The following is a 24,499-nucleotide window of genomic DNA, read 5'->3' as shown; positions in this document are numbered from 1 at the left end:
TCACTGTGGTTTTTTCTTAGCCTTTAAACATCCTTAGGTCTCTCTTATGTGGGAAAGAAAGAAGAGAGATAGGGAGGGAGGAAGGACACCCCCCTCATCTCTACTTCTCCAGCAGCTTTTCTCTCTCTTCCTTCACAAACAAATTTCTCACAAGAGTCATCCGTACACACTGTCTCAGTCACCTCCCTTTGCAGTCACTCCTCCTTCACAAATGGCCCCCAGTGACCTCTGTGCTGCTAAGTCTCTTCAGTCCCTGTCTGACTTGTCTCTGCAGTTGACCACAGCCCCCAAAGCCTTCTGCCCCCAATTCCCTGAACCCTGGTCCTTCCTCAGGCCCCGTTCACAGCGCCTCGCCCCTCCCACCTTCTCCCCAGCATGCTCCTCCTCTGCGCTGCTCCCTCCAGCTGGGGTCTCAGACCTGCCTCCAGCCTAGAGTCCCACGGGCATCTCATACTTAGAGCATCTGACATGTAGCTCGTCATGGGTCACTGAGCATGCCTGTTCCTGTATCTTCTCTCAGGGAATGACACGGCCATTACCCAAGTCAGAAGACTGAGTGTCGTCCTCGACTCCTCCCTCTCTCCCCCTCATTCCCAATAAATCCCTCACCCAGTGCTGTCAGTCCTGCTTTCTTAATAGGTTTCGAGTCTTCGCTAATTTGAGTTGCCTACTTGACCCTTATCGGCATCTAGGATTGCAACCCAACTTACTGTTTGGGCTGGATTAAACCTTTAGAGACCCTCAGCAGGGACCTGTTTAAGGTCCCATAAGTAAGTAAAAATAAATTAATGTAATGCTAAGTTATAAGAGAAAACCGTGGTTTCAGAAAGAACAAAATTTGTGTGCTGAAGCCACAATATCTTCTTTTTGATTCTTTCTCATTTTCTCTTCCTTAAAATAATTTCTTTTGGCGCTCCATTGTGGGCAGTACCGTAAGCAAGTGTCTCGCAGACCAACTGGGCAGTCCAGGACCACTGAGAATGTCAGCCTCCTGTGAGCCGGGCTTGGGTCTTTGCCTCTGTGGTCTTTGTGTGTCCTCGCGTCACAACATAGACCCTGAGGAATTGTTTAATGAACATGTGAGTGAATGCATGTATAATGAGATGAACTTGAAAGGGCTCACTGAAGTAAAAAGCGTTGTCAGAATGTAAATTATTATTAGTAGTAACTGTCTGGTATTTGATGTTACAGTAGAATCTCCAAGATTTTCTATTTCCAATGTTTTAAAAACAACCGGCCCCACTGTTTTGCTCCAGCATTCATACTCCAGCCTACCTAGCGATGCATAGTCTGCACGTAAAAGATGCATATAAGGATTTCTGAATTAATAAATAAATTGGTTTGTATAATATGATGGTTTGCTCAATTCTCTTTACCCCACAGTGAGGCTGCTTAAAGAGACTATCACCTGTCCGGCTGTGAGGTATTTAAAGTGACCACATCCAGCCGTGACAGACAGTGAACCCGGGGAGGGAGGCTGTGCCTGGGGGTGTGTGTGCATGTAGCAGAGGGATTACTTTGGAATTAGGTGGTGGCGACGGTGGTGGGGTGTGGGAAAGGGGGCACCTACCCTAGAAAGCCTGCCTGAGATCTCAGAAGGCCTAAAGTCAGGCAGTATGAGTAAGACTAGCTACAAATCTTTCTGGGGAAATGAAATACCATGTTACACCCAGAAGGCAGTGGCTTAACAAATACAATCTGACGCATTATTATGGGCTTGAGGACAAAACAGGTGTCAAAACATCTCCAGAAAATATTAATTACCTTTAAGAATAGACCCAAAAGGTTAATAATCCTGTCTCTCTGGTATTAATATGGAGGCCTCCTAGAAGATTGCTGATCTGGGGGAGGGGAAGGAGTAAATCGATGGAGGAGTAAGAAAAGAGAAGGGCCAAATTGGGAGAGGAACTGTGTCCATGAGGGACATTTGTCAGAGCTGGAATTTTTGTGCCCAGTGCAGACATGTCACGACCGATGTCCCACCCGGATTGACCTCCATATCTGCTCCACCCCTACCTCACTCCCCGACTAATGAAAGGGGCCCCTTTGTTGTTTTCTTTCCTCCCAACTTTTTATTTGGAAGTAATTTCAAACTTACAGAAAAGTTACTAGAATCACAAAACACCCCTATACTCTTTATCCAGATTCTCTATTTTTAACATTTTGCTTCATTTGCTTTATCATTTATGTTCTCTCTCTCTCAGTTTTTTCCTGAACTGTTTATGAGTAAGTTCCCTACATCATGGCCTTTATCTCTAAATATTTCGGTGGGGATTTCCTAAGAACAAGGATATTGTTTTATATAACCTTCAGTAAATTGAACATTGATACGATACTTTATCTAATCTGCTGGTTGTATTCCAGTTTTGTCAATTGACCCAGTAATGTCCTTTATAGCATTTTTTCCTGTCCAGGACAGGATTCAGTCTAGTTGTGATGTCTCTTTAGCCTCCTTTCGTCAGAACAGTTCCTCAGCCTTTCTGTTGTTTATGACATTGACATTTTTCAAGATTATAGCCTCCTTTTCCCCCTTTTAGAAAAATAGAATGTTCTTCCCATTGGACTTATCTGATGTTCCCTCATGTTTTGACTCTGGTTACACATTCCTAGCTGGAATATACATGAGTGATGTTGCAACCTTTTCGATGTATTACATCCAGAGGCACTGATACCCATCTGCCCCCTATGTGTGATGTTAAGTTTGAGGCATTCAAGCCCTCAAACTTAACTCAGGTCAGGTGTTGTCCAACTTCCTCACTGTGAGTTTACTAGTTTCCCCTTGCTACTAATAAGCAATCTGTGGGGAGACACTTTAAAACCGTATAAACATCCTGTTCTTCATCAACATTTTGCCTGTAGCTTCACCACCCCTCCCTTCTGGGTGTGCAGGTATTTCTGGACTCCAGACAAGGGATAGGAGTTCAAAGCTGTCTGGAACAAGGTGGCCCAATTCTGAGGGCCTCATCCAGGTAGAAGGGGCCCTGCGGTGCTGGGCCCAGCCCTGTTGAATACCGGCATTTCCACAATAACTTTCCTCTTCTGCCAGCAACAGAAGCTCATTCGTCAGTCTCTCAACTGACGTATAAGAATGTTCTTGCAAAATCTTCTCAGCTTTATTTGGGCACAGTGGGGTATAAAAAGAAGGCTAGTGCCCTCTTGGTGTCTTTAAGGATCCTGCCACAGAGCTGGGGAGACAAGACTCGGACTCACTGGAAGGTAAAGGACAGATAAGTTGTCAGTACTCTGACCCCACAGGACAGCTTAACCAAAGCTATCCCATGACTCTGGAAAATCAGGTGACCTTAGGAGTTTAGGGGAGAAGAGATGGAGTAGCTTAGGTAGGAGGCAGGGACCTTTCGTTATCCAGGGTAATCTTTGGAAGTTGAAGCACAGGCAAATATGGGTAAACAGAGATGAGAGGTAAAGGCGTTCCAGGAGGGGAAGCGTGTGCACAGAGACCGGGCGATGGGAGCATGGATGGTGCCACTGGGGACCAGCCTGGATGGGGTCAAGCAGTTCAGGCCGCAGGATCTACCCTCTTTTGTTTTACAAAGTAACTACTTTGCAACCAAATCTTACTGAGCACCTACCTAAGTGCCAGGCATTTGAAAAAATAGCTTTTCCAATCTAAAAGTAATACGTGTTCAGTATAGGAGGCTTGGAAAAAGAGAAATATGTAAAGAAAGATTTTAATGAAGTCACTCTGTTCTTTCATCCAGAGATAACTGGTTAACCGTGGTGTGTTTCCTTCGTTTCTGAGATCTTTAACATTCTTCTGGGAACAGCTTTGTTTTGGTTCATGGATTCTGTAGCCCCTCTTATCCCTCAGAGGATATTCATCATGCTTTTTAAAACATTTCATTTTGTTGACTTTGTTAATTCTGTTTTCTAGCTGGAACTTCTGTTCTCAAATTTGGTGGTTTTGGTTTTGGTGAAATGTTTGGTGAGTCTTTGTTACGTGTCACCTCCCTATGAACCTGAACTCCGTGCTCCGACTGCCAGTGGCTGTGGACGGGAGGGTAAGAGGTGCCTGCTGGGGACTGCAGGAGCTGTCCAGGTGTCCCCTTGCCCTTCTATCTCAATGTCCAGGGCACAAGCATGGGTGGAGAGGTGGGGCAGGGGCCCACTTGCCTGGCTGCTCCAAATCCAATCACCAACCACTCAGGGACTCTCCTGGGCCCCCAACTGCTGGCTCCAAACTTGGAGACCCCAGAGCTGTTGCTGTGACTGAGCATAGAATCCTCAGCCACACTGTCTGGGTTCAAATCCTAGCCCCGGCATTTACTAGCACTCTGACCTTGAAAAAGCTCTGTAACTCTGGGTCTTATTTATAAAATGAGGATGAGGGTAGTCTCTATCTCAAAGGATTTTTATGAGAGTTAAATGAGATGATATATGGCAAAGTTCTTAGAGCAGTATCTGGCATATATACGTGCTGTATGAGTGTCAGCTGTTATTTTTTTTTTAAATTATTTTGTGATTTTATTTTTTGGGGTTCTGGTTTCTCCATCAGTTTATTCCCATTTGCCTTCCATCTTCAGGCAGCCCAGATAATTCCTTCTTGTTTTCTGGTGCTGTAATGGATTTATTCTTCCTAGAAAATGTCTTTTCTGTCATTTTTTAGAGCCTTGGTGGAGGCAGGTGTATCGCCTTGGCCCGCCATCTTGATACGTCGTGCACATTCTTCAGGTTCTTTTTCCCTGAGTATGTACAGGTGTTATTATGATCTGTATCTGTAATACAAACATCAGGGCATCCATTGTCATGTATGTCATCTCACCTGAGAGCCCGGCCCAGGGCAGGACTAGCCACCTGGTCTGGGTTCCCAGATGCTGATCCTGTCCTGGGTAGGACCGGGGGTGGGGGGGGTGAGCAGTTCTCCTCCCGGCCTTCCTCAGCCTGGGCTGAGGCTGTCGTAATAAGCGTAATGGATCCTCTATTCCCTTTGTCAAAAGGAATGTTAATTATTTTCAGCAGTCTAATTACGTAGCTAATGAGAGAGTGACTGAGATAACATCCCCTTTAATTACTCTTGCCTAAGTGCTGTTTGGAGCCATATTTTGAGCATGTTGCAAGGCTCAGTGCTTTCGCAGTAGATGGAGCTGTCCAGTGAGAGGCTGAGTGAGGGGCCGGGGCTGCCAGGCTTAAGGCTCTTGGTGGAAGTGCCTGGCTGCAACCAGTGCCCGGCCTGGTGAATGCCAGCCTTTCTTCTGAGCCGTTATTTAAAGGAAAGAGACAGTTTGGATTGGGTCGGGTGTCAAGCAAACAGCAACCGTCAGAGCTGCCCCAGAACAACTCTCTTTCCTCATTCTTCTCCCGTGCACCTGCCCTTCAGGCTCCTCTTGGCCAATCAGAAATTACAGTAGGCATTAGCTTGCTTACTAATTTTCTGTCTCCCTCCCAGCCTGTGAGCTCCAAGGGGCCAGGAACATTGCCTTGTTCACACCTATTACAATGCCTGGCCTTCAGTGGGTTCTCAAGAAATATTTGTTGACTGCTGGAATACGATACCCCGAGTAAACAAACTGGCCTCCACAGGACTTCTTGGAGTAGGGCTTCTGGTTGTTTAGAATTCTCTAGGGTGGCTTGGCTGTAGAAAGCTGTGAAGAGTTGGGCCCTGGGTGTCCAGGCTTGTCCTCAGGAAGACTGACTGGTGGGGCAACCAAGGGGCAGGGTCCCCATTGCTCTGAAGGCGTGGCGTGTGTGGGGATAACCTGTGGGACACCCTGAGTACCTGGCAGTAATAGGGAGAAGCTAGATAAAGAAATGCCTGGTCAGTTTGTCGGTGAGGCTGTGAGGTCACTGTCTGTCCCTTTCCAGCTGACAGGAGTCGTCTTGCTGGTCTCACGTGACAAGGATTCAAGGGCCCCTCAGCTGCTGCCTGATGGGATCTGCATAGGGGATTATTGATGGAGGGGAGGGGAGGCAGCCCTTTACTGTAACGCATGCCTGGCTCTGGGACAGCCGCCAGGCAGCTAATTAGAGAGCCCAGCAGCTGTCCAGCCTTTCAGGCAGCGAGCAGCAGCTACCGAGTGCCAGGAGGTGGGATGGGAGGGTAAGGAGAGGGGCATGGGGCCAGAGACCACCATCCAAGGTAGGGGATGGGCGGTCAGGGTTTGTTTCAGAGGGGGGCACTGGGAGGGACAGGTAAGGTAGAGTGGGCTGGATGGGGAGGAGGCAGGGAAGAGAAGAGGGTGACAGGACAGGGAAGCCTCCAGGTGAGACAGAAGACAGGGTGGCAAGATGTCCGGCAGGCAGGGAAACTCAGATTCCAAGCCCTGAGTGACGGGGTGCAGAATGGAAGGACAAGGCCAAGTGGAGTAGGGGGTCTGTCCCCTATCTCCGCCTACTTCCCCTATGCCCCAGGGCTGGGTCTCCTTGCTCCCCAGGGAGAGCTGACCAGACACAGCCTTTCCCCTAGGGGGATTTGGAATTCCAATTTCATTTGTAGCTGAGTTGGTCACTCTTTGGTTTGGGAAGTTGCCAAATCCACTTGTGTTCAGAGCTGGTCTTACTATAGGACAAGTAAAAGCAGTTGTTCTGGGTCACATGGGAAGAACAGGGGGGGAGGGGGCGCTTTGAGTAGCCAGAGGGTTCCCCAGTGGGTCTTTGGGGCATCTTCTCTTTCCTTTGTGGGCATCTGGGGTGGGGGAGATTTGAGGAGTGCTAAGGAGGAGGACAGAGGGAGAGAAAAAGGGATAGTGTTTCGCCTGCCGCTTCCTGGCTCCAGTCTTAGGTTCCGGGCCATGGAGACTGCTGGGGGTGGGGGGCGGGAGTTGAGGGGAGATTTGGTTTTTATGTTCCAGTCAGAGAGGCAGAGATTCAATCGTGCAAGCCCAGCTTACCCTAAATAGTTGTAGGGGAGGAGAGAGAATGATGCAGAGGGAATTTCCTGCCAGCAGCTGCTGGTTAAACCTCTTTGAGAAATGAATTCTATGTGCATGAAAACTGGATGTGCCTTTTGAGTGCCAGCACATTGTAGAAATAACAGAATAGGCATTGTTATTCTCTGACCTGAACCCGAGCCTGGCCCCTTGCCCACGTAGGAGCCTGTAGTGTCTCCTGGGATGCCTGGGACACTCTGTTCCTGCCCCAGCCCTCCTCATGTGATATGTCTTCTGTATTATCAGACCCAAGGCACCCACCCCATCCACCAGTCTAGATGATGGCTCTTAGAGGTGGGAGAAAGGAGAGCGAGCACCCTCCTTTCTTTCCTGGTCTGCAGAGAAAGCCCTGGTCATTGTAAACCAATGTTTGTGATGCTTTGTGGGAGAGAGCCCTTCCATGAGGGTGCCCTAAAAATTAGGGAAGACCCCCAGACATCTTTACGTTTCGTTAATAACACTGGCTGGTACAATCACCCAAGAATTTAGCTGGACCCTTCTCCACCTTGTTTGTCCATCTTCCAAGAGAAACTCTATGGTCTCAAGGAATTCATCTTGTGGAGGGGGAAGCAGAAACATGGTAATTTTAAGATGAGACAACATGTTTCAATAGAAGGATCCTCAAAGTCCTGTGGGATCATCAATGATGGAATAACTGGGAGGCTGTGGGACAATGGCGTCACAAAGGAATAAGGAGGGAGCAGGGTCTCGAAAGAGGAGGGGGTGTGCTGGGCTGCAGAGAAGGGCAGGCAGGGAGGACAGGCTTGAAACTGTGTGGTGGTCTCTGCTCCTTTAAACTCCCAGGAGCACCCGGCATGTTGATAAGGAGGCTGGATGGACAGACTCGGCTCTATGTTTACAAATAAGCTGCTTACAGGACGGACTAAGTAGATTAGGCTGAATGAAGGTTGCGTGCCTACAGACATGTGCCTTGAGAATGAGGTTTGGATGGGAAGCAGTTTGAAGGCATGCTATATGGTGCGGCTGGTGACTCTGGAGCCCAAGGGCCAGGGTTCAAATCAAATGTATGGATTTGACCAAATCTTTTAATGTCCTGAAACTTGGTGATTCATCTCTAAAAGGTTGGGTGGGGAGGGGGCGGCTGATAATTCCTGCCCTCCCCTGCAGGAGTCTTGGGAGAATCTTGAGAGATGATATACCAGAAAAAGTATATTTCACCCCATAGTAGTTGTTATAAGGGCTCGTCACACCTTCATATGCTCCTAAAAGTTCTCGTTCAGGTCACATAGTCCACAAAGAAGCCTCACGCCCTCTGCTCCCTGAGACCTGCTCTAGGGGGCCAGGGAGTGTCAGAGGAGGCTGAGAAGAGCTCGTGCACTTGAAGGCAGAGGCAGGACCCCTGCTATACCATCCCCTCCTCATCCAGCCTCCACCAGCTCCCTGGGGGAAGAGCCTACAGACCAGGAAGCAGGAGGTGTCCAGTGCAAGGCTGGCCCCAGGAGGGAGCCTGTTCTGACTGTTTCAGCTTCACCTACTAGGGCAGCACCTCAGCCAGCAACGGGCTCCCAGGGCTGACTACAGTGACCGACGGGCTGTGCTGCCAGGATGTGGGCTCTGGTTTCTGTTTCTTTTTGGTTTTTACTTGTGCTGTCAATGCTGCCTGCTTAGGGCTCAGGGAAGGGGAAGTGCCCTTATGTCCACGGAAGTGCTGCGGGGGGACTGAAGCCCCAGGCGCAGGGTCAGAGTGGTGCTGGGAATGAAGTGGGTGTCGGATATGTCTCGTTGAAGCCCTTTCCTCGAGATGATAGGTACGTGCCAGGGTGACCCCTGCTCACCATCAGGAAGGCTGGGAGAAGGGAGGCAGATGGCCAGGTGGGGCAGGGTTGGAGGCTCCTGTCTCTGGAGGAGCTGGGGAGGGATAGAGGCAAGGCAGAGCACAGCAGCCCACTCACTTCATACCCTCTGCCTTTCACTTTTCTTGGTGCAGAGGCCCCAGGGAGACACCCAGGGGGCGTACACCCTCCCCACCCACAGCACATGTGCACACAGTGAGTTTCAGGTCTCCGCCCCAGCCCTTTCACTTCTCGGCTCCTCTGCTCTCTCAAAAGTTGTCTGCTTGGGGAGCAAAGGCCTGAGTCACCCCTGCTCAGAAAGCCTGGGCATGGGAGGAGGGAGGAAGGTGGCAGTGGGCGTCAGCATGGGGTGGCTGGCACCCCTGTGATCCACCCTGCTTGGCCATCCATGGGGGCATCCCGCCCCCAGTCACATACTGTTCTCTGTTTCCAAGCGGCCAGTCTGTCCTTCCGTAGGGCCCTGCTGGACCTGCACTCTGTCCTCGGGCTTAGGCAGATGGTGCTGCATCCAAGGGGTTTTCAGGGAAGCTCCAGCACCTTCATATTAAAACAAAAAATGTCGGACTCTAGATCAAATGGTCAAGTCTTGGGGATATGATTAAAAATATGTTCATGGCAAAGGGCATTATAAAGTCAGATTTATATCAGCTTGTAGTCAATTATTGATGTTAATAGGAAGGGTCTCAACAATAACAGTGATAAAATAATAAAATGAAATAAATATTAGGGTGGCGGGATTGTGGGTGGAGGGGGTTTAGCGTACATTTTGTTGGATTCCTTGTTTGCCTGTGTGTGGTTGTGCTTGACTCCCAAAATGCTAAAACGAATGTCCTTCACTATCTGCTTTCCACGAGGCCCTTGACCGCCCTTGAGAACAGATGTACCCACCACAGGGTGAAGGTGGGAGTGTAATTTGAAGCTAGATGAGAATGGAGCTGGATTCTAAAATTATATTCCCTCTCAGATTTACAAGTGCGCACCCTTTCACTCGTGGTGCAGGAAGCCCTAACCCCACGTGTGAATTGCCTGGGATCCGTCCCAGGCTCTCATCGCTGGATTAACCAGACCGAAGCAAACAGGATGGCAGAGAGGAGGTGGCAGGTTCCAGGAGAGGGGCCTCGGGTGGGATGAGTGTCTGGTGCTGGGCCTGGAGCCTGGGCCCTTGTGGTATTTGCCTTAAGTCTGCCTCTCTGGTTGACCTGGTGGCTCAGAGCTGGGGGCACTTTAAGCTAATGAACGCCTCCTCTTTTATTCCCAGGGACACATGGAAGCCACACGCCCACTAGCCTTGGATCAGCTGAGCCCTGGGGCTGATGCTTGCCCACACTGCTGAGAATGGCGCTGAGAGCCAGCCAGGCACCAGGACTAAGGTTAACCCGGGACGCTCCTGGACCGTGATCCTGATGTCTGTTCTGAACCACACGCTCAAGGGTGTGTTAAGTGAGTATATTACAGGCTTCCGGGGATCACAGGCCCCTCCTGCCTCAGCAGCAAGGGCACAGGTCTGGAGGTTCCAGTTCTGAGCCTGCTTCCGCTCCGAGGGCCTGTCACAGGCTACAGTTGTAGAACAGGAGGGCAGTCTCCAGCAGTTCCAGGCCATATCATGTGCTGGAGCCATCTTGTATCTACACGGCCTCCAAAAACTGGGCCAGACCCAGATGGTCCGACATGAGTGATGTGAGACACTCAGCACATAGGAGACAGCATCTTCCCAGATTCTCTTTCTCATCTGGAGGCTCATGGATACTTTGGGCCTCGGGCTTTACTTCTGTGCAATGGGAACTATACCTCCCCTGGGATTCCAGACTCTGCCCAGAAGCCACGAGCAGTTCACATGGCCTTGGGTAGAGCTTCCAGGGCACTGGGAGGTGAGGAATGTTTGGCACCTTAGGTGACATAAAAGTGACACCAGGGGTCAAGAGGAACAAGTCCTCTGATGATTTTGCCATGTTTCAGTGGCACCTCCTCCTCAGTCCAGAGGGGCTGCATGTGGGGCCCCTCTGTGGAGTGTCGCCTGTCCTCACATGGCCTGTCTTTCCAGCCTCAGTCTCTGGCTTTTCCTTGATGACGCTTTAAAAAATGACAATTGGTTGCTTTCCTAAGCCCCGGAGGCCTGTCCGGCCTAAATGCTGTTCTGTTTGTGCAGGGCAGACAGTCCCACTGTGGAATCGGGGACCAGCAGGCAGAGAGCTCCCTGGAAGGCCAGACAGGAAGAGCTGGTGCTTTTGACTAGACAAACTTTTAGGAGCTGCTGGGCTGGTCCACAGGAGCCCAGAGCCTTACATTCCAGGTGGGAGTTGGCAGGGAGAAAAAAGGGTAACCAGGTATTTCTCAGCTTTAGGGACATCTTGACTCTACTGCCAGATGAGAGTGTAAAACTCAGGGCTAGAATCTACTTTTCACTCAGTTTGGACTTGCAAAATCAGTCTGCAACTGGATGGTCTTTCAGGAAGTGTGTCCTTGGGTTGATATGTAGCTGGGGCAGTGTGATCGAGCCTGGACCGTGGGAGGGGGGTGGGGGTGGAGAGATGGCCATGGAAGCCACTGTGGGAACGCAGTGACTCAGACGGGAGAGCTATTCCCCACATAACACAGAATTCTCCAGAGCAATCTACGTCATTAGCCTTAAAACTGTTGTACCCTTGCTTCCAGTCATCCGACTTCTGGAATTATTCATTAAGAAACGGTTCATTAGAAAATAGTCCCAGAAAACAAAAGGGCCAAATTCTTTTGTTACAGGCATAAAAATATGTTTCTTGTGGTGTCATTGTAGTAGTGGAAACGGGAAACAATTTTTCTCCCTTTGGTGAGCATCTAGGTTAAGTAAATTATAGTTTTCCACTTTGAGGAATATTACACAGCCATTATAATAATGAGAAATAGGCAATACAACAACTTGGAAAAAGGATTATGACACAATAAGTGAAAGTGTCAGGTTATAGAATAAGTACATTATGGTAACTTGTAAAATAAACACATAAGAAAAGATTGCAAGGGGGAAATGGTAAGGGCTGCTCGTTTGGTGGAATCATGAACGCCTTTCTTTCTATAATGCATGAATTTGCTTCTTTTAAAACTAAATTCAATCTGGATGAATACACAGCACACCATTAGTAGTGACTTTCTCTGAGGTGTGGGATAATGGTGACTTTTGCTTTCTAAGGCATTCCTTTCTGTAATGTTTAAATTTCAGCTGCGTACACATGTTACTTTTGTAATCAGAAAAGATAATAAAGATATTTTTAAATGCTAGAATTAAAATTTTTAAAAGGCTATGTTTTCCAAGAAAGAGGAAAAATGAAAGGCTGAGGCAGCTAGCCGTTTATACCTGCCCTCATCAGTGTTGAAGGGCCTGCACCTGTTTGGGCCCATTCATTCATTCGTTCCACAGGTAATAGTGGGTCTTAGTGCCAGACATGGTTCTGGGCACTGGTTGTCCAGCAGTGAACAAGACAGAGCCCCTGCTCGCATGGAGCTTTCATTCTAATTGAGGGAGATCGACAACAAACAAGTAGCAAAACGTCAGAAAGTAAAAGTGCTATGAAGAAAATAGGATGATGTGAGCAGCAGGCAGGCTATTTTGGACTGGAGATCAGAGAAGGTCTCTGAGGGCTAACAGTTGAGCCAAGACCTGAATGACCACAAGGAGGCAGCCACGTGAGGTCTGGAAACAGCCTTGCAGGCAAAGCACAGGATGCCAGCCTGTGGGCCCCACCCACAGGTGCCCTTTGCTGCCTGAGCCCTGGTGAACCTCTGTGCCAGGCTGACTCCATTCCCTAAGCCCACTTGCCCTCCTGCACCTGTCCACTGGGATTTGCTTAGCATCTGAGGCCCTCTAAAATCCGCCCCCACCTGCCTCCCCGTGTGGACCGGCTGCTCCTGACACTCTGGCTGCTGCTGCTCCAGGCACAGGGCTTCTCTGGGCAGTCTGCTCGCTGGTCACTGCCCTTGGCTGGCATTTCTGTGGTGGGGCTGGGCCATCTGAGATTCCGAGCAGCACTGAGGCAAGCCGGCAGTCAGGGAGGCTCTGGGTAATGTGTGTCCTGGTGAGAGGTCTTTGAATGGCACATGCCTGGAAGCCCTGAGGTGTGGCTGCCGCCATAGTCCTGTGAAGGTCAGCTGTGACCCCGGAGGACGTTTGTATGGATCCTGCCAGAACTTGGCCTCTCAGAATAGGCTGAGCCTTCAGTAGCTCTGACACCCAGTTCTGAGCTTCACAGATGATCCACATAGAAGCTCACGTCCTTCTTGCTTCCTTTTGTCTCTCCATATACCATCCCAGCCTTCCAAAAGCAGACACTCAGAAAATGATAGTGACCTCAGAGGAGCCTGTAGTCAGCCTCAAGGGCAGTGCAGTGTGCAAGGCTCAGGAACCAGACTTGCTGGGTTTGAATCCCAGCTCTGCCTTTTGTAGCTGTAAGAACGTAGGCTAATTATTTAGCCTTTCTCTGCCTCAATTTCCCCATCAGTAAATGCGCTTGAGGATTATCTGAGTTAATACATGGAAAGTGCTCAGAAGAGTGCCTGATTATTGCCATTGTGATGTGGGAAGTGGAGGGAGGACCATCCCGGGGCCTTTCCTGGGCTTCCCACAGGAAGAAACAGTGGAACTCTATGGCACCTGGGCCAGCCAATGACCACAGGTCTTTCCCCCCACACCTGCTTCCCTTTTGGCCCTGAAACAAGCCCATGTTTTCCTCCCTCACTAATTTGATGACCAAGTTTGACGGTTTCAGTCCTTGCGTCTTGTACCCAGTTGTAAGGGCGCCTGTCCACCCCTCATCCATTCCACTCACCTCCAGCACAGAGCCCACAGGGGACTGGACTTAGGGTCACTGAAGCTGCCCCCCCGCTGCCTTGCCCTCAGCGGCCCCCTGGAAGGGCTGTGCATCTCAGAACTATGGTGATTTGGGTGCCTGGAGAGGGGAAGTCAATGGGGCAAAGAGGAAGGGCTGCGAGGCCTGGCTGCATGGAAGGAGAATCCCAATTTTCTAACAATGTGCTCCTCTGGACAAAAATTCCTAGAATCATTGTGTTGTGGCACCTTAGCTTCCTGGAACAACATGGGAGTTTTTGACAAAACCAAGGGCAATCATCCCCTGATTTTGTCTCCAGCCTTTTGGACTTTCATGGGTTCTCCTTGCCCCTTTCCACTGCTCACTCTGCTCTCTGCCACCCCAAGGAACAGCTCAGCAGGCTCTGAGAGCAGCAGGTGAGGTGCAACCTTGGAGGGGCACTGCCCGCCCTGACAAGTCACCTTGAGTTCTGCCCTTTGCCGGAACTCTGTGTTCCAGGCTCTTTCATCAACACTTCCGAGGGCTCTTGTACTTGAGTGTTGTTCCCCAAAATCCCCTTGTGAAACTGTCCACAGCTCTCCAAACTGTTTTCTCTTGTTTTCAGTAGTGCCCACCTTCTCTTCCTCTTTACTCCACTCTGCATTTTCCTTCCTGGGCTGTCCCCTCTTTGTGTCACGGTCCTCAGGATGGTTGTGTTTGTCACCAGGAGAAAGAGGCCAACGTCCAGTGAGCTGCTGGTTCTTCCTGATGCAGGCTTTCCCAGGGCTCTGATCGCAGGGCCAAGCAAGGAGGTACTGGAAGGGTCCGGGGCAAAGGGCTCAGGTTGGGGGAGGCCAGGGCAGGGATAGGGGTCTGTTGGGCCCAGCAGAGGGTGGGTGAGTCTGCCCTTGCTCAAAGTTTAAGCATGGCTCCTGTGATTATTAGAAATGGATTTGGGGAGTGGAGTTCTGGATATCCACCCAAGCCAATGCCTGCCTTTAATCTTAGCATCTGTCCCACCACAGTGTGAGCTGACTTCCCAGCTGACAACACTGTCTTGTATCCCTGTTCCCTGTCTTCATTCCCATCTCCTGGCCCCAGCCAGCACTTCCAGTTTCTCCCATTCATCTTGTGTGGACCAGGCGTGTTCTCCAGGCACAACCCCTTGGACACGGCCTGACCTTGCCTAGGTATGCTTCCCCTCCACCCACCCCTGCTCTTCCAGGTAGGGGAGATTCCAGAAAGGGAATCCAGGCCTTGGGCTCACCCTATTCTCTCCCCATCCTCTCTTCTGTTCAGCAGCTAGCCCACTCTCTCACTCTGACAGCTACTCCTTTAATCTTGGTTCTGCTGATAGGGTTTGGGAGGGGTCTGGCCAGCTCTTCCAAGTCATCTGCTCGGGCTGGGGGGAGGGGGGGCAGGGGGCAAGTGGTAACTGGGGTCTCTGATTTGTTATGGACTGTGAAACCATTCTTGACTGTCCCAAGATGAGACCAAGAGGCAAGGAGAGCAGGATTTTAAAATCAGCATCAAGGTTGGGGTCTGAACTGAGAGATGAATCCACTAGTTATGTCAGGCTGCTGCAGAAGAACACGTCTGAATGGGAAGCCCACTCCCCCAGATCCTGTGGGATGGAGGTGCCAGGGGCATGAGTGCAGGTCAGGTGGACAGACCTAAGTTCAGAGGGGCCTGAGTCGGGCAGAGGCAGTAGTGGTCTCCAGGCCACCGTCTCACCCTCCTTGACCCCTCCTTGCTCCACAGTGAGTTTCCCTGGAGTCTGGGTCTGTTCTCTCCCCAGCCCCTGAACCCCAGCCTGTTGAGGGTTCAGGATAAAATGAGGGTAGGAGAAGCTGTGCCAGGAAAGCTGGCCGTTCGTTACATTGCACCCTTCTTTTCAAGCCTGGCCTCAGAGGGCTGCTTCTGAGACAACTCCCCTTTCCTTAAACCCTCCTGGGCCACACGCAGCTGGAAGCTCGCGTTGACTCTCCTCCGCTGAGGTTTGTTCTCCCGCCATCTGTATGTGCGCTTGTTGTTTTCACGGGGTTGCTTGGCTGCCGGCTTAGGGCTCTGGGTGGAGGTGAAGTCCTGACCTGCTTGGCAAGGAAGGCTGCCTGGCCACTAGTGAGGGCAGGGGCAGCACGACCCTGCCTCAGCTAGGAGGCGGTGCTCAAAGCAGGAGCCACTGACCAGGAAGCCCAGCTCCATGCCAGAAATGACTGCCACCCTTTCTTGAGCATTTGCTGTGGTCTTAGTGTGTGTCTATCAGCTCATTCATCCTCACAGTAACCCTGGGAGCTGGTCTCTCTTATTATCCTCACTCCACCTATAAGGAAACTGAAGCACAGAGAGCTCAGGTTAAGGTGCCCTGGGTCCCGCAGGTGAGGGGTATCAGCCGGGACGCAAACCCAGGCAGTCAGGATCTACACCCCCTTCACACTTGTGATCATGGTCTGTTGTCGGGGGTGGCTCAGGAGGGGAGAACCTGGGTTAATTTTATGCAATTTCAGGTTTCCTTAGGTTCATGTGTCTGACAAATTTATCGAGCATCTTCTATAGACAAGGCACAAAGATGACTAACATTCACTCAACAAATGTTTTTAAGATGAAATTTTATTTTTATAAAAGTTATGCCTACTTATTAGAAAGAGATTTTAGACTATACAGAAAAATATAAAGAAGGAAATAAAAATCACTTATGAGGTCACCATGCAAGGATGATGGTGGCTAAATGTTTTGTATATTTACATGTATACATGCCTTTACAAAATCAAAATCATGTTAAATATTGAGTTTTGAATCCTGCTTTTTTGTCTTAACATTGTATTCAACAAACAGTCATCAAGGCTGTTAGTGCCGGCCTTCAGATGAATCATGGCAAAGCTGAGTGCTGTCGTCCGAGGTGAACTGGGTGCAGAGGTGAGCACGGCAGTGGACGGCTCTGGAGTTGGAGATGTTTAGGAAAGTCTTCACAGAGGAGATGGAACTTGAAGGAGGATGATGGCCTCACGGGCCATAGGCTGGGGGTGGAAGGGCACCCCAGGTAGCAAAAACAGCGATGTAAAGATCCAGAGGACAGGATCCGAGGCAGAGGTGGGTCATGGAGGGCTTTGCCAGCCATCCCTTGGGGGCTGAGCCTTCCTCTCAATGTTAGATGTTAAAGATCCACTCGTGGGCTGTAAGTGGGGAGAAACGTCGGATTTTCATTTTAGGAAGACTGCTGTTTCCACACACTCCTTCAGAGTGTGATGAGTGAATTGGACAGGAGCACGGCAGGGCAGGGAAGCCAGCTGGGAGACTGCTGGAGTCATCCAGGTGAGAGATGATGAGGGCTTGAGCCAGAGCATCAGGAATGAGAGAGAGGAAGGAAGAGATGGATTTGAAAGATATTTAAGGGGTAGAAAGGGCAGGAGTTAACGGCTGACTTGGTGGTTTGCTTTGGCCAATAAGATATTAGCAGGCATGACTTAACCAGAGCCTTAAAAAGTGCTGGCACAGTTGGACTCGCTCCTTCTTGTGCCTCTGCCCCTGCCCTGAGAAGAACATGTTGGGCTAGTCCACTGGGCCCAGGTGGAGGAAGAGAGGCAAGTGGAGCAGAGCCACCCCAGCCAAGCACAGGACAGAGACCCCAGATGACTCACAGTCTCATCACTGATTCCAGCCAAGATCTGCCAACCCCCACACACATAAGCTGCAATAATAAATGAGAGTTGATTTAAGCCACTGAGTTTTGGGATGGTTTGTTATGTAGCAATTGCTAACTGATAAAGAATGCCTTTGTTCTTGAATTGAATGCCTACTGTGTGCCAGGTACTACTCTAGGCACTGGGAATGCAGTGCTGAACCTGACAGACAAGGTCCTTTACTCTCAGGGAGCTCATGTTAGAGTGATAATGTGGCAGAGGAAGCTAGAATGATGCCAGGGACTCTGGCTGCTAACTGGGTGTGTGGTGGTACCATTGATCAGGACGGGGGTCATAGAATGGAAACAGGTTTTGGAGTAAAGATAATGAGTTTGATTTAGGAAAGGAGTATGCGGTGCGTGTGGGACATTTAGATGGAGGTGTTCAGGAAGCAGTGAGATACACAGGTGTAGAACACAGGAAAAAGGTCTGGCTGTGGAGAAAGTTGTCAACATATAAAACACAAGATCACGTACCAAAGAGAGACAGTAAGTGCTGTGGATATTCAGAGGAGGAAGAAGGATTTGTGGCTGGGAGGATGAAAAAGGTCTTGTTCTGAAGGTAACCTGTAAGCTGGGTTTGTACTTGTGGAGGTGAGAGGAGAAAAGCACACGAAATACAATGGATAGGATCTGCAAAGGCCTGGAGGTAAGACAGGGAGAGCTGGACTGTACGAATAAGGCTGCCAAAGTAGACCGGAGTGAGATCATGGAGAATCTTGAATGCCAGGCTGAGGATGCTGTAGTGTTTCATGAGGAAATGGGCAGCCATTGAATGTTTTTGAGCAGGGGAGTGACATTAGGTACGCATGTCTAGGAGATGGGCAGTAGTATGCAGTGGGATGAGTTTTGAAGCAGAAATCAAGAGATATGGATTCTAGTCTCAGCTCTTCCATTCACTGGCCCTGGGGTATGGGGCAAATGTCTTCTCTCTGAGTCTCAACTGCCTTTCTTAAAAAAACAGGGGTAAAACTATCTGCCCTTCACATGAATCTTAATTCTGTAAGAACCAATGACAAAACGTGAATGAAAGCACTTGGAAGACCACAAAGCAATGCACAAGGGTGTGTATTATTGTGACTAGGCCTCCTTTAGCTGAAAGATGAGACTGGGATTCCCAGACAGATGGGCAGACTGCATATGTCACCTTGTTAACCTCTGTCCCCTCTCCCACCTCAGAGAGGGGATTGACAGAGATGTCAAACCTGGTGTCCACTGGCAGCTGGCAGAGCTGGGATTCATATTCTCATGCCCTGCCTTGCCGTTCTTGATGCAACCCTGAACTCTCCCACCCCACCCTTTGCGTAAAAGACATGTGTCATTTAGAGAATGCCTGCTCAGGAGAGGCCTGTGCCAAAGCTGCAGAACAGAGGACTGGAAAAGAGTCTCTGCCCTCAAGGAGCAGACAGGCTAGTTGGATCAAGAGGGCATGTGCATCAAAGTAGTAAATAGAGTGGCACTGGATAAAGGGCCAAATGAGTGGTCCACATAGTCGCTAGTGGAGGGCGAGGAGAAAACAGAGAGGCTGTGGGCCAGGCCAGTCTTGAGGGAAGCAGACTGGGGCCTTGAAGAAGGGTGGGGTTTAAAAGAGAGGAGGGGAAGGGAATAAGAAGTAGAAAGGAGGACTCTCTCCTGTCAGCCCACTGGTTTCCTCTCACCTCGAAACTAAACACCAAAACCCCGCTTAATGGAGCAGTTGAAGACAAATGTGACCACAACGAGCTAGCACTTCACACCCATTAGGATGCCCATCATCAGAAAACCAGAAAATAACAAGTACTGACAAGGATGTGGAGAAACTGGAACCCTTGTGCATTGCTGGTGGGAATGTAAAATGGTACATCCGTTGTGCGAAACAGCAAGGCCCTTCCTCAGAAAATAAAAATAGAATTACCATATGATCCAGCAGTTCCATTTCTGGGTGTACACACAAAAGAATTAAAAGCAGGGACTTGAACAGATATTTGTACACCCATGTGCACAGCAGCGTTATTCACAATAGCCAAAAGGTGGAAGCAACCCATTAATGGATGAATGGATAAACAAAATGTGATAATATCTAGATAGATAGATCACAATGGAATGTTATTCAGCTTTTAAAAAGTGAAGGAGATTCTGGCACATGCTACAACACGGATGAACCTTGAAGACGTTATGCTCAGTGAAATGAGCCAGTCACAAAAGGACAAATACTGTATGATTCTACTTAATGAGGTGCCCAGAGTAGTAAAATTCACAGAGACAGAAAGTAGAATGGTGGTTGGGCTGGGGACGGGGTATGGAGTTTCCGTTTGGGATACTGAAAAAGTTCTGGAGATGGATAGTGGTAATGGTTGCACAAAAACGTGAATTACTTAATCGTATACAGTCATGCCTCACTTAATGACGGGGATATGTTCTGAGAAATGCATTGTTAGGTGATTTTGTTGTGTGAACATCATAGAGTGTACTTACACAAACCTAGGTGGCTTAGCCTGCTACACACCTAGGCTGTATGGTACTCATTTTATGGGACCATCATTGTATATGCAGTCCATCGTTGACCGAAATGTCCTTATGCAGTGCAAGACTGTACTTACGAATGGTTAAAGTAGTAACTTTTACATTATGTGTATGTTAGCACCACACACATAAAAGACAAATGTGATAAGTTACTTAGGAAGATCTCCTAAGAGAGAGAAAGATGAGTGAGGAGGAACTGTTTAAGAAGAAGTGGGGAAGAGATGCGGCTCCCAGAGGATGGGCCTGGGGAGACATGAGCCCGTAGCCTAGAAATTGGGGTGATTGGTGGGCCAGGACAGCCAACTCTTCCACTGACCACAGATGGTCCCAGTGAGTTATTACAGGGAATGTAGTAGACGCCTCCTTCCGAGTAGCATTTGAGTGGAGTTGCTCAGAGGAAGCCAGTGGAGCTGTTTGTTTTCTTCCTTTCATTTCTCCTGCCCACCTGGCTAAGGTAAGGAATATGGAATAAAGTAATGAACATGGAATAGGGTCAAGAATATGACTGGTAACCAAAGGGAAGGGTAGAGGCAGGTTAGAAATCCCCTCAGCCGGGTCACATTAGAGACGGGCTGGGCGGTGGGAAGCCACAGGAGGCGAATCCCTCCCTCCCTCACCTATCTCCTTTGTGTCCCACTCCCCACTCCCCGCAGCCGGCCCCAGTCGGTGCCATGGCTTCAGCCGAGCCCCTGACGGCGCTGTCCCGCTGGTATCTGTACGCCATCCATGGCTACTTCTGCGAGGTGATGTTCACGGCAGCCTGGGAGTTCGTGGTGAACTTGAACTGGAAGTTCCCGGGGGTCACGAGCGTGTGGGCGCTCTTCATCTACGGCACCTCCATCCTCATCGTGGAGCGCATGTACCTGCGCCTGCGGGGCCGCTGCCCGCTGCTGGTGCGCTGCCTCATCTACACGCTCTGGACCTACCTGTGGGAGTTCACCACCGGCTACATCCTGCGTCAGTTCAACGCCTGCCCCTGGGACTACTCCCAGTTCGACTTTGACTTCATGGGCCTCATCACCCTGGAGTACGCCGTGCCCTGGTTCTGCGGGGCCCTCATCGTGGAGCAGTTCGTCATCCGCAACACCCTGCGCCTCCGCTTTGACAAGGATGCAGAGCCCGGGGAGCCAGGCGGCCCCTTGGCCCTGGCCAACGGCCACGTTAAGACTGACTGAGTGGGGGGCTAGTGGGTGGGGCCCGGGGGTCTCTCATGGACCGTGTGGACAAAGATACCAAGCTGGTGGGGTTGCCCTTTCTGTACAGCACAAGCCCAGCCCCAGCCCGGCCTCGGCCCGGTAGGGCGCTCTCATCCCCGCGCACCCTCCACTGTGGGCGGGCATTGGGGCGTGGCCAGGTGTGGGGGCGTGGTCGGGTGTTGGCGGTGAGGTGTCGAGGCAGCCGAGGGACTTTGGGAAAGGTCTGAGGATCTCAGCACAGCTCAGACGCTGGCGGCGGGAGGCCTGTGGCTAAGCAGCGACTGGACTACATGGGTGACTTTGGAAGCAGCAGGCCCTGTCCTGGCTAAGGGACTCAGAGAATGGGCAGAAGACGGGAGGCAAGGCTTGAGGGGGCTTTGGGCTGCTGCAGCGGCCACCTCGCTCCCTCCCACCTTGTTTAGTTGGGCTTTGGCTGGTTCCATTAGGCAATATTCAGGTGCTTGCTTGCAACCAATACCTCCCCAGGGGCCTGCTGAGCTGCAGCTGAGACTGGGCAGCCAGGAGGCTGCTTGGCAGTAGTGTTGGTCTACAAGGGCTGGGAGGCCTTCCCTTGGCTCCACTCCCTTCCCCCAGGGCCCCATGCTGCTCCCTTGGCCTTTTGGGGGCCCCCCTGGTGCTGGATTCCCACCAACCTTGGGCTTTTGGAGGTTTTAATCCCTGTGTGTTGGGTGGCGTTTCCCCCTTTTCTCTTTTATTTTCAAGGCTTTACCACTAGCGGCCCCTTTGTCCATGTCAATCACCCCACCCACCCCCAACCCCAGCTCCCTAGCCAACACAGCAGCTGCCGGATATAGAACCCTGAGACAGACCCCACCTTCCTGCAGCCCTCCCTCCCTATTTCTGCTGGCCTGGTGACTGGGAACACCTCCTCACCCCTGGTCTGCTGGGTGGTGGCAGTGCCCTGGTGCTCTTCTCCATGCTCCCTCCCGGCAGTGGCTCAGCTGATAATGAATGACACCCCCAACACGCAGTCAGGCGAGATGGACCACACGGATCCGCAATGGGGACTTAGAGACAAATCAATTCCGGGTGGTAGTGGTGGTGGGAGGGGTCAAGACACCCGGCTGGTTTACTTTCAAGCCAGTCAGGGACAATCTAGCTTTCTAGGGGATGGAGGAGCAGGTATCCAGTGTTGGAGACCCATGGAGAATGAGGGAGGAGGAAAAAGAGGAGGCCTTTCAGCTTTGGGAGAGCCTTTGGAGCATCCTTAGTGCGAAGAACTCAGTTCTGGTTCTGCCATAGCCCCAGCCCTGCAGCCAAACCTCCTCAGGGCTTCCCCTTCCCCCACCCCTCCCAGCAAGGCTGACCCTTTGAGCTTGCTCCTTAAACAGTATTAACCCTGCCATGCTCATGGTCATTGTCATCTCGGTTGCTCTGCCTTCCCCCATGACAGGTCCATTGCTGGCAGTGGACAGGTGAAATTCTCACTCCAGCCCACTTCCAGCTCCAGCCCCCACTCCCGGAGAGGAGAGGTCCATCAGGATGGCAGCCTATCCCATGGTAGATGGGCTTTTCTTGACCACACTAGGACTCTTAGGTAGAAATTAGCCTCTCTTTCTATAGGTCATTAAAAAGTGATAATCCCACACCTGTAGAGAGAATCTCCTCTTCTTGCTGTGCTGCAGCTCCACCTGGGTGGTGCAGACAGCGCCAGCCAAGGGTGTGTGTTTGGGGGGGGGGGGGATTGGGGGTGGGCAGAAGTGATGTCCTGGATTGGGAGAAATGCTGGGAGACTGCCTTTGTGCAGTTGACCCTATCCAGGACGGGAAGAAGGGTGTTTTCCAGCCTCTGCATCCTGGCCAAGGTCCTCAAATCCAAGGATGAACTACCTTCTGCAGGGGCCCGCCCTACCTTTGATTTTACTGTGGCCCCAATTCCAAGGCTTTGGGGCTTCCAGGGCTTCAGGCTTCCAGTGGAGGGGTAGACTGCTTTCCAACTACAGGTGGAGGGGATTCCAGAGGGAGAATATTGTCTGGCTTCTCTGTTCCATCCAGGTCATTGTTTCCTTGGTCCTCTCCCCTAATTTCATTTTATCTCAGTCTCCCAGACCCTAACACTCCTTCAGGGTCCCCATGTGGGCCCCTAGACCACACTGCCCATCTTTGCTCTCCCCTTCCACGATAGAATCTGGTGGTCCCCTTGTTGATGTCTCGTAGCATAAGGCCTGCATAATTCTCATCCAGAGCAAGCCCTTGGATGGCCCACCAGGTCTGGCCACTCCAGTTGTTGCCCCAAGGGCTTTTCCTGGCATCATCTTCTCTCTGGGTCCTATAAACTCCCAAGTGCAGGAGGTCTCAGAGTAAATCTACCTGCCTGACAATGGGCGGACATTGTGTTTCTGCTTCATCCAAGTGCCCTGTGGCTCCTATTATCCCTAGTAGGGCACAGTGCCCCCAAGAAAGGGAGGTGATGACCTGGGGCTTGACCACAGGATCTGCAGGCTCAGAGCTCACGAGGGGTAGCCCAGACTTCAACTCTTGCTGTTTTGGGTATCTTCAGGGCCCCAATCCCTTAGTGCCCAGGGACCCAAAGTTTGGAGTAATCCCAGCCCTGCCAAGCAGTGGGGGTGCTGGCGGGGAGGGTCTGCTTGCTGTTTCTAAACCGCTGGTGTCCTGGGCCTCTCTCCACTGGACATGGCAGCATCTCTGAATTACAGATCGCCATGTGCTGCCCTGCGTGGTCGAACCGCTTCTGACGTCTGCTAGGTGTCCTGTCACGTGTGCCCTGTCCCCTCTGATGCCAGTGAGTCAGGATGGCCTACGCTTATTCACAGCAATAATACCTGGGGAGTGCCCATGGAGTCCTTTTGTCTGGTCCCTCCCTCTCTGCATGGGTCTCCTGGGGAGGCAGTGCTGAGTGGGTCAGTTCCTGAGAACCTGTGTTTCTGGAGCTCTGGGCTGTGCAGACGTCATGGCAGGGGATGCAGAAAGGAGAGGCCGGCCGCCTAAGGCAGGCAGAGTATCTTCCATCCTGAGGCCACCCCAGATCTGGAGGAGCTGCAGGTCCTGGCTTTGTAAAAGGGCCTTTGAAGTGGGTGGGCCTGTCTCCCACCTCTGGCAGCTCTTCAGAAGAACACACAGCTGGTTTGTGCACCCACTGCCTGCTTTGTCTCCATCGGTCTCTTTGTCTCTTCCTTTTCACATTCGTGCACATGAAATATACTGGTGTTTGTGTGTCAGGACTGGCTCTGACCCATCTCTGTTTCTTCTATTTTGGAGCCCCTGTCCTAGGGGCTGCTGGAGGCCAGGCCCTTCACAGCCTGGCATAGCGCTGTCCTGAACCAAGAGGGCTGCTGGGTGGGGCCACCCCGTTGGGAGGGCAGGTGGCACTCCCAGCCACTCCTTTTCTGTTTTGTCTGACCTGGTAACCTGAATTCTCCACCCAGCCATCCACGCTCCACTGGTAGCAGAATGGATCCAGCCCTTACTTTGGTCCCATGCTGCCAGGCAGATGGGGAGGCCTGGGCAGTATCCAGGTTGGCTACAGGTTAGCCGCATTTGCTCATGAGATGAGCTCCTCTTGAACACGCCATGACCTGGGATGTCTCATGGGACATGAGGGGCCAAGTGAGGAGGCTGAGGGTACCCCAAAGGGCTGTACAGCCAGAGCCCCTTATGCTTCATTACAT

The 24,499-nt window shown here is 50.9% G+C and overlaps 1 protein-coding gene across 50 annotated transcripts in view; it reads left to right on the top strand.

Annotated features, from left to right (window-relative positions):
* TMEM229B (transmembrane protein 229B) overlaps positions 1–24,049 on the top strand; it is a 36,758-nt gene extending 12,709 nt beyond the window's left edge. For 3 of the 50 annotated variants that reach the window (XM_070594536.1, XM_070594534.1, XM_070594525.1), the window contains exons 2-4: positions 9,957–10,138; positions 14,201–14,285; positions 20,308–24,049. In XM_070594536.1, the coding sequence (XP_070450637.1) occupies positions 20,326–20,829 (504 nt within the window). In that variant the 5' untranslated portion in view covers positions 9,957–10,138; positions 14,201–14,285; positions 20,308–20,325 and the 3' untranslated portion in view covers positions 20,830–24,049. Of the gene's footprint in view, positions 1–3,003; positions 3,217–8,468; positions 8,654–9,956; positions 10,139–14,200; positions 14,286–14,498; positions 14,664–15,372; positions 15,471–16,308; positions 16,564–20,307 lie in introns of those variants that run through there. The other 47 variants (XM_070594524.1, XM_070594522.1, XM_070594521.1 and 44 more) reach the window with 40 other exon arrangements.
* Positions 24,050–24,499: the final 450 nt, after the last annotated feature.

This window comes from Equus przewalskii, chromosome 25 (assembly GCF_037783145.1).
Source record: "Equus przewalskii isolate Varuska chromosome 25, EquPr2, whole genome shotgun sequence".
NCBI lineage: Eukaryota > Metazoa > Chordata > Mammalia > Perissodactyla > Equidae > Equus > Equus przewalskii.
Note: the sequence above shows the minus strand (reverse complement) of the source record. Positions and strands in the feature narration are given on the sequence as shown.